This window comes from Sorex araneus, chromosome 6 (genome assembly GCF_027595985.1).
Source record: "Sorex araneus isolate mSorAra2 chromosome 6, mSorAra2.pri, whole genome shotgun sequence".
Lineage (NCBI taxonomy): Eukaryota > Metazoa > Chordata > Mammalia > Eulipotyphla > Soricidae > Sorex > Sorex araneus.
The window spans coordinates 88344468-88354121 of record NC_073307.1 but is presented as its reverse complement, the minus strand read 5'-3'; the positions used below and the strand labels follow the sequence as shown (position 1 = coordinate 88354121).

General features: G+C 61.1%; 1 protein-coding gene across 7 annotated transcripts in view; it reads left to right on the top strand.

The window, feature by feature from the left end:
• Positions 1 to 7719: 7719 nt before the first annotated feature.
• The window catches only part of CHD4 (chromodomain helicase DNA binding protein 4), a 37217-nt gene continuing 35282 nt past the window's right edge, over positions 7720 to 9654 (top strand). For 4 of the 7 annotated variants that reach the window (XM_055141007.1, XM_055141009.1, XM_055141006.1 and 1 more), the window contains exons 1-2: positions 7720 to 7891; positions 8301 to 8478. In XM_055141007.1, coding sequence (XP_054996982.1) covers positions 8379 to 8478 — 100 coding nt within the window. In that variant the 5' untranslated portion in view covers positions 7720 to 7891; positions 8301 to 8378. The remainder of the gene's footprint in view (positions 7892 to 8300; positions 8479 to 9654) is intronic. The other 3 variants (XM_055141008.1, XM_055141005.1, XM_055141003.1) reach the window with 1 other exon arrangement.

Below are 9654 nucleotides of genomic sequence, written 5' to 3'. Positions count from 1 at the left end.
AAAGGTGGAAAATCAGAAAGAGTAAGGGGATAGAGGGTATAAGGGGGTAAAGGCGGGAACAAACACTGATAGGGTCTAAAAAATATTCTCTGAAGCCAGGGATAGAGCTCAGTAGATACAGCACCTGCCTTGCTTGTGTAAGGCCCTTGGTTTGATCACTGGCACCGCAAAAAAAAAAAAAAAAGAATTAATTAAATAAACAAAATATAGGGGCTGGAGTGATAGCACAGCAGGTAGGGCGTTTGCCTTGCACGCGGCCGATCCAGGTTCGATTCCCAGCATCCCATAGGGTCCCCTGAGCACCGCCAGGAGTCATTCCTGAGTGCAGAGCCAGGAGGAACCTCTGTGCATCGCCAGATGTGACCCAAAAAGCAATAAATAAATAAATAAATAAACAAACAGAATATATTCTCTGTTGAAGATTTCATTTCAGGTTCAGTGATAGTCTCTGTATGCTGTGATTTCATTTCAGATTTCCCGTCCACAAAATTGCAGAATTCGTTCAAACATCCTCTTAGCGATGACACGAACTCCCCAAATGGGGCTGGCCGTGCTCCCCATTTTAGAAAAAAAGCGCCTTGGGGAAACAGATCTTTAGGCCCCACAAGCAGGAGGTGGCAGCATCTCTACGTGGCTAACAGACTCCGATTCCGTCCCCTCACCTCCTCAGCCCTGACTGCCCACCCACCCGGACCCTTTCCTGTCCTGCCCTCCTCACCTGGGTCTCTCTCTTAACATGCCACTCGGTCCCTGACCCTCTGCCACCTTCTCTCCTTTCCTTCCTCCGGGTGCCTGACTACTCACCATACCCCCTGCGCCCCATTTGCCTGTGAATCAGCTGGGATGAGCCAGAGCTCAAACTGGGCTCCCTCTGGGTTCCAGGGATGGGGGGTCCCTAACATGTACCTCCTGGAAGACTGGTGGGTCACCCACAGGCATCATGGCTGAGGTTGACGGGCCTCCCCTGCTTCACTGGGGAGTTACCCAACTCTCCAAGGCATCACTCTGGACTGTCCCGTCGTAACCCCACCTCACCCCCCCAGAGGTGACCTTCCCTGGGGTTTTGAGTTTGAGTCTCCTCTGCCCGATGGTCCCCCCTCCCCCCACACACAGACACCTGCTGAGAGAAGTTGGGGCCGGGAAGGGAGGAACTAATGCTCACTGGCCTCAAGTCAAAGAAACTCAGGAGAAGGAGGCAAAGAAATTCAGCAGTGAGGGATGCCCGAGGCAGAGAAGGTTCTGACACCCTTTGAGGGAAATGGCCACAGGGTGGGCCGCCCAGGAGCTGGGAGACACGGGGAGGGGTCTAAGGTCCCACCAGGCCTCTGTCCTTTCTTGCGGGAGAACCTGGAGGCCCGTAGGTGTGACCTGCTGTCCTTTCCAGAGGTAGCGACAGAGAACTTTCTCCCAGAGGGTTTGGGAGGTGCCAACGGCTCTCAGAACTTTGGAATGAAAGACCTGGGTACCGAGCTCCACTGTCGCTTCTCTGCAATGTGACTTGCTCGGGTCACCCCTCGGAGCCTCTGTTCCTGTTCTAGGAAAGGGGCGTCCCAGTAGCTCCTTGGGGGTCATCTGAGGGCCCAAGAGAGCACCTTGGGAAAGGCGGCTAAAGGCCCTCTTCAGTGGGGACTTCTGTTCCCCAAAGCCTACAGGGGACAGATGCCACAGACCCGGTGTGTTTGAGACGCCCAGTGGGCAGTGTTTCTGGAGCAGAGCGAGGGCTCCAGGGGACAGAGGTGTGACCGCAGGCAGAGGCTGGGCCAGGGCAATGGGGAGCAAGTCAGGCTGGGCAAGTTCGCAGCCCCAGGTCCAGCAGACAGAGTGCAGGGCAGCCACTGGCCCGTGGCCCCGCGGGGGCACTGTCTCCCGGCCGCGCCCGCTGCTGCCCAGCCCACCGACAGCGCCCAGGGTGGGCAAGAGCTGGAGAGGGAGAGGACAGGGGCCCGGGAGGAAGCAGAGGGGGCCAGAGAGGACGCTGGGGGGGCCCAGGGTGGGGCCGCAGAGGGGCCCGGGCCAGCAGGGCGGGGGCGGCCGGCAGGGGCGGGGCCGCGCGAGGGGGCAGGAGGCGCCGGTGGCGCTGACACAGCCTGGACGCGTGTGCAGGGCTGGGCTCTGGCCCACAGGTCAGGCGGCTGGCAGTATTATGGGATGCCGAGGCCTTAGGAGACAGGGAGACTATTATGGGCTGCCACAGCCTGGGGAGACCGGGGAGTATTATGGGCTGCTCAGGCCTGGCTCCAAGTGGAGGCGGGAGGAAGGGGTGCTGGGCGGGGAGGGGGGGCGGTGGCGGGAGGGAGTATTATGGGCTGGAGGCCTCCTGCGACCAGAGGCGAGACTATTATGGGCTGGCAGGGCCTTTGGTGGCCGGAGGGGGGAGCGGCGGGGGATGGCACCGGCTGCATGTGACTGAGGGGGGGCCCGCTGGGGGGGTGGCGGGTGGGGGTGGGGAGCTTATTATGGGATAGCTCTTTGTACCTACTGCGGGGACTGCTTCTCCAGCGCATATTATGGGCTGGCGCGTGTGGGAGGGGGGGCTGGGGCTGGGGGATTATTATGGGATGCGGCTGGGGGGAGGGGAGGGCCAGAAGCTCCCCCAGGCCCCCCAGCCCAGCCCTCACTCTCTGCTCCAGGCCTCCCTGACCACTGCCCCTGGGGCCCCGAAGGCCCTGGACAAGCCCTGGGACCCACCCAAGGGCACACTCTGGGCCCCTGGGCCCCTCCTAGGCAGGTCCCCCAGCCAGCAGCCACCTGGGGGCTCCGGGGGACAGGTGGTCCCTGGACCTGCAGAAGGTCCCAGAGCCCAGAGCGGGGTGGCGCGGGCCGTGGAGCCCACTTTCCACCTGCAGGGTGTCCTGGGCTGCGGGTCCCCTGGGGGTGGCCACTCTCCTCCCTGGCCCTGCCCCACGCTGGGGCCTTGGCGCCTCCGTTTCCTCCGGCTCCCCCCAGCCTCCCCCAGGGAAATGGGCGGCCGGCTATTATGGGATGTCTGCTCAGGCAGCTCTGCAGGGAGGGGGCGGTCACCGCGGAATGTCTCCTGTGGGTGGCTATTATGGGATGGCCTCCATCCTGGAGGGGGGGCGAGGAGACTTAGTATTATGGGCTGTGCCCTGCCCAGCTGGGTGGGGCCGTCCTGGCTAGGTGAAGCTCTAGCCAGGAGGCAGGATGGGGCAGGGAGGGAAGGAGCTGGGGACAGGGGGCCCAGGAGGAGAAGCTGCCCCACAAGGACCCTGGGTGACTGTCACACGGGGCCCCGGGGGCGGCTCAGATCCTGACCCTGGACATCCGGGTCTTTCCGGAGCTTGGGAACATGGGCCCGTTGGGCTGACAGGAGCGTGTCTGGGGCCGTGTGCAGTGTCCTGGGAGGACCCTGGCAGGCTGTCACACCCCTCCACAGGGCCTGGGTGGCCTGGCCCGTCCCCCCCACAGCCCAGCCCAGCCCAGCCCTGCAGGACAGGGGTGGTGAGGCCTCAGGACGCATCCCTGTGTTGTCCCCCATGTCTGTTCTTGGGAGCACACGGGTCCCTCCACCTTTTCTGAGCAGAGTCCTGGGGCTGACTCAGCCCGGATATGGAGACAGAGCAGATATGGCCGCTCAGCCCAGATACGGTCTCGGGCCTCTGCTGGAAACGCCACGGACACCCCATGCTGCCTGTTATTCTTGGTTCTCCTGCACCTTGGGATGGAAACTCAACTCTCAGTTTGCTAGAGAGGCGGTCCCCCGGGGGCATTAATCAGGAGATTATTGTACCCTGAGCCTCTGGGGGCCAATCAGGCTAGTGGTTTTATTTATGATTTATCTGGGAGGGGAGCATGGGGCCGGGGTAGTGAGGAGGGAACAGGGAAGCCCTGAGATCACAAAAGCCACGCAGACTTAACATACGCACGCACACACCTCGGCCCGCTTGAGAAGCGCCGACAACCTTCTTCTTGGGTTGGTAGCAGGGAGACGGGGAGTGAGGGGGTTATAGGGAATTGGCGGGGCCCAGATGACAGGGCTGGGGACAGAGGGACGTGGTAGACACAAGGCCCTGGGTGTGGTGGCAGCAGGGTGCTGTGACCACCCACGTGTCAATCTCCTTCTGTCCTGAGTCACTGCTTTAGGAGCAGGAAAGTGTCAGCGGCTGATGGAGTTATCCCAGGAAGGTGTTTTGAAGGCTTAGAGGCTCGCCCAGTCCCTAGAGCAGTGGGGAGAGGGGAGCATCACGGGTAGCTGGTGGCTGTCTGTAACAGAAGCCCTCCCCAACCCCCCACCCCAACAAAAAAGGGGAGATTTCATGATGGCACTGAATCTGCTCTTCCTCACCATCGAGACAAGCGCAAAGTTCTTCGTCGTCCTCAGTAGAAACCTACATACACACACATGCATCTCGGACCTCTTAACGAGAGCCAAGAATGGACCCTTCGGGGCTGGAGTGATAGCACCGCCTTGCACGCGGCCGACCCGGGTTCGATTCCCAGCATCCCTGAGCACTGCCAGGAGTAATTCCTGAGTGCAGAGCCAGGAGAACCCCCTGTGCATAGCCAGGTGTGACCCAAAAAGCAAAAAAAAAAAGAACCTTCTTCTTGGGTGTAGCAGGGAGAGGGGAAGTCAGAGGGCAGAGCGTTTGGACACGTCAGCGGGCCCAAATTTTCCTATAAAAGAATTTCGTGCAGAAAACCTTGCTGCCCCACCGAGTAGGGACGTGGCCTGCTTGGTTCTACGGACCTGGCACAAGAATATTCCAGTTCTTACGTAGGCTGGGATGGTTGGCGAGTCTCTCTGTGTCTTTGGTGCTCTGCCTGGGAGTGAACGCTTGCTGATTTTCTGGAGTTAGCTCCTGCCTCACCTCACTTAGCTCATTCCTCCTTTCCTGATTCTCCAGACCCGCATGGTTCCTTCCCCACCCCCACCCCCCATACGGGAAGAGTTGGGATGTCTAACTGGTCCCTGACTCTCGGGATGAGGGGTGGGGGTGGGGAAGTGAATTGAGAGGTGGATGCACTGATGCAGAGTTCTATCCGGCTTACTTCTAGCCAGGAGGAAGTGAGGAACATCACCCCTAAGGGGAAGTTCCGGTTTCTTTGGGGGTCAGGAAGAGAAAATGGTGTCAAACGTTCAGACTCAAGGACTCTTGAGGGTCAAATGGTTTTGAAGCCTGGTGGTTCTGACTTTCTAGGCCTGGGTCCGGGGGTGCTATGGGGGACTCCTTTTGTAGTTCCATTGAGGAAAGGATTTTGGGATGTTGGCTGTACAAGATGGGAGGAGATGGTGACGAATAAACTGGGCTGGAGCAATAGCACATCGGGGAGGGCATTTGCCTTGCACACGGCCGACCGGAGTTCGATTCCCAGCATCCCATAGGGTCCCCTGAGCACTGAGAGGAGCAATTCCTGAGTGCAGAGCCAGGAGTAACCCCTGTGCAACGCCAGGTGTGAGCCAAAAAGGAAAAAGAAAAAGAATAAACCAAGAAGTGTGTTTGTGGGGCAGAGAATAAGGCCTTCATAAGACTTTGATGAGGGTAGGTGGAAGTTAGGAACTTTTAGGATCTAAAATGAGAAATGACTGAAAACACAGGGCCATTTGAAAGTAAGGTAAACAGCACCTGATGTTCAAGACTGAGGATGACAATTCTAGCATGTTGATGAGTCTCTCAGGAAGAAAATTCATGAGGACCTCACAGGATTTCAGTATCAGAGAGGCTAGATGATGTATATTGCCTTCGTATCATGGTTACTTTAGCATGTAGGGGACAGGTAGGGGAATATCTTGACCATCCAGAAATATGGTACATCTTCCGAAATCCTTTGCAGCCTCCAAGAGGACCAACAAGAACTCTACTATAGGATATGACTTCTCCTGAGACCAGTGGGATTTGTTTTATTGCCTTGCATGCAGCTGACCTGGATTCGATTCCTCTGTCTCTCTCGGAGAGCCCAGCAAGCTACCGAGAGTATCCCGCCCGCACGGCAGAGCCTGGCAAGCTCCCCATGGCGTATTTGCTATGCCCAAAACAGTAACAAGAAGTCTCACCATGGAGATGTTACTGGTGCCCGCCCGAGCAAATCGATGAGCAACGGGATGACAGTAACAGTGACAGGAATAACTGTTGCCCTCAGTAGCTCTCTCTTGACCCAGACACTGTCTCATTTCTTTGGTTATGTAGATTTCTTGAAAGTCCTTGCAGTTCCCATGGTACTCAGCTCTATGCCTGGCTAGGTACTCTGGGGGCATCTGTTGAATGAATGTGAGTCGACGGATGCTCAGTTTAGATCATGAATGAATGTCCATACAGGGCCTGCTTCCTGTCCCGGAGAGATAGGGTGGGCTGGGGTGGGAAAAGAACCAAGGAGAAAGTCCTTAGGCTAGACTTTATAATTATTTTTTGGGATGCCCTGGAGTGAAGAAAAGTTTAAATAAATGGCTTATTTAGCCAACGTGGTATTTGGTCCTACTCTAAGCAAGAGCTGGACAGAATTGGTCTGGAGACTATGTGGATTTTAGTGGGACATGATGGGGCCCTGGACCGATTCTGTTTCTGAGAGTCTGGAAAAGATGGGGCGAGGGAAGCTAGGGTCCGTCTCCAAGACAGCGCCGTGATGCTAGGGCGATGCTTGGCCCAGAAAAGCAAGGTTGAAGGGACAGGAGAGTGTGGAGAGCTGGCTTCACCCTTGCTGCTCTGGGTGTCAGAATAGATTGACAGCGCCGGAGATGGAGGAGGGATGATCTGAATATTATGGGATGCCTGCTGAAAGGTAGAGGGGCGGTGGAGGCATTATGGGATGTGGCCCTGGGCTGCGCAGCAGTATTATGGGATGCCTGGTTGACCATGGCTCCTTACAGTTATTATGGGATGTCAGGGCATGGACAGGTGGGGAGTAAAATTATGGGATATCTTGCCACTGCTAGAGGAAAGGAGATTAGATGTCCATCTGTGGGGTGACAGAAGAGCCGCTGATCATTATGGGATAGTTTTTCAACAGGGGAGGAGTGCTTATTATGGGCTGTGGAGTGAGGATGCATGTGTGTGAAGGCTGGGGGTAGTGGAGTAAGGATCCTAGACCCTAGGCTGCAGAGGCTGAGGGCAGCTCCTGGGGTTAGTTATTATGGGATGTCAGTGTAGAAAGTGGGAGACTGATTATTACGGGATGTGTGTGGGAGGAGGCCGAAGTGTCCGTTGTTGTAGTGTGTGTGTGTGTGTGTGGGGGGGGGGTTGAGTTTCTGACTATTATGGGATGTCAAACTGGGGGTGGCGGAGGGTGGATATTATGGGATGCCTGTGGGGGATGGGATGAGTATTATGGGCTGTGAGGCTGAAGTGCAGGGAGGGGTGCTTATTATGGGATGGCCATGGGAGGGAGAGGTGAGGACTTATTATGGGATGTTAGCATTAAGGCCAAGAGTGAAGAAGTTGGCAGAGGATAGCTATTATGGGATGTCGGGGGGAAGGGTGAGTTGCGAAAGGTCTGCAGTAGGATGAGATGTCAAGTGGCCTGGCATCTATGTGTGTGGAGTCCGTGAGTGCGTTGGGTGTGTGTGTGTGTAAGGGGGGTGGGGGGGGTGTCCGTGCGTATTATGGGATGGCCAGAAGGTGGGTGGTTGCCCGGGTGACGCGCGCGCGCGCTCGGAGGGGGCGTGGCCAGTGGTTGCCGGAGCGACGAGGGGGCGGGGGTTGCCCGGGAGACCTGGGAGGAGGGTGGCGGGAGCGGAGGGGGGGTTGGAGTCGGTGGAGGTTATTATGGGCTGTCCGCGGGGGGCGGGGCCTGTGCGGTGGGATTTCCCGGCCGGTGTTTCGGGCCCTTTAAGAGGCGACGCCGGAGCCGGAGCCATTTTCCCCCCTTCGGCCGCGGCGAGGAGGAGCCGGAGCGGGAGTGACACCGGGCCGGAGCCAGCGCGACCCGCGGCGGCTCTGGGGTGAGGAGGGCGCGGGGTCGGCGGGGGGCCCCTTCCCGAGGCCGCCCCGCGCCCGCGGCCCGCCCCCTGCCCGCCGGGCCGGCCCTGCCCCGGCCGCCCTGCCCCCGCGCCCACCCGGCCGCGGCGCCCACAATGCCCGGCGCGCCCTCGCCCCCCGGGACACGTGGGCCGGCGCCGGACCCCCGGGCGCCCGCGCCTCCACGCCCCCCGGGCCCCGGGCCGGGCCGGGGGCCGCCCCCCGCCCCCGGGTGACCTTGCGGCCCCGGCCCCCCGCCCGCCTGCACCCGGGGGCGGCGCGGGCCGGGCCGCGGCTTCCGGGCGGCCCCCCGGAGTGTGGAACTAAGTTGGGCCCGGGCGGTGGGGGAGGGGGCCGCGCGTCACTGACCCCGCTCCCCCCTCCCCCGCGCAGTGACTCGGGCCGGCGCCGAGGGCCCCGGGCCTGCGGCCGGAGCAGCTGGGCCGACTCGCGGGCCGGCGGCGGAAGGGGATGGCGTCGGGCCTGGGCTCCCCGTCCCCCTGCTCGGCGGGCAGCGAGGAGGAGGACATGGACACACTTTTGAACAACAGCCTGCCCCCGCCCCACCCAGGTGAGTGCCCCCGCGCCCCTCGCGCCCCCCGCGCCGGCCGGCGGCGCCGCGGCCATGTGCCGCGCGGAGCCGGGGAGGCTCCCTGCAGCGAGGGCGCGGGCCGGGCGGGGGGCGGGGAGGTGCGGGACCCCCCCCCACTCCTCCGGGACGATCCGGGGTCGGGGCTGCAGCGTGGGAGGAGATGGGGGGCGGGGGCGCCGGTAGTGCCGGGGTAGCGGGAGGGTTGGGGGGGGTGCGGCGCGCCGAGCCTGCGCCCCGTCCCGGGAGACCCACCCGCCGCCCGCCCGGGCTCCGCTCTGGGCAGGGTCCCCTCCCCGGGGTGGCCGCTGGCGGGGCAGGAGCCGGAGCAGGGGAGCGAGCGCGGGTGACCGGGATTATTTTTAGCCGGCGAGCAGTTACCGGTTTTCGGGGCTGGTGCAACTGTGTGAAGTTTGAATTGGCGCTCCGGCGGGAGCGGGGCGCGCTCGGAGCCGGGGCGCCCCGGGGTGGGCTGAAGGGCGCGGGGAGGAGGGCAAGCGGAGGGAGGTGACCCCCCTGGGCGCCGCTCGGTCCCCGCAGGCTGGACTTCATCCTCTTTTCCCCCTCCGGGCGTGGGCCCTGGGGCAGGAAGCTGGGACCTGGTGGGGTGCCCGTGCGGGTGGAGGAGGGCGTTGGGGGGGTGCAGGGCTAGTGTTTTGGGGGATAGCTTGAACCCCTGCGGCCAGAAGCACCCTCCTGGCGTTGAGGAGGGTGGCTGTCACTCTCCCAACCGATGATGGATGTCCCGAGTGGCTGTCTCTCGCCCTCCGCGGTCCCCCTGGCGAAGTCACCTACTTGCTCCCTTGACCTTCTCATTCCAGCTGCTCCGCCCCCGCCCCCCACTGCCCTTTCTTCCTCCTCTCCGCTTCTCTCTCTTGGGCTTCGCTCTCTGGAGCCCGTGGGTCCCCCCTCCTTCTCCCCTGCTTGCCTCTGCCCCAGCAGCAAGTTGAGGTGGTCTGGGAAGAGGGGCTGGGGGGGGGCCCTGGGCGGTTTGTGCGTCGGCCCGCGTCCCCTCCACAGGAGCGGGGGTCCCTTTTGCTGCTGTGTCTTTTGCCAGGGGGTTGCAACTCAGCCCCGAGTCCTGCTCCAGTGGGTCCGCATGTCTGTGCGCTTCCCTAAGGTGATGCGGGTGGGAGAGAGGGTTAAGGTGACCCTGGC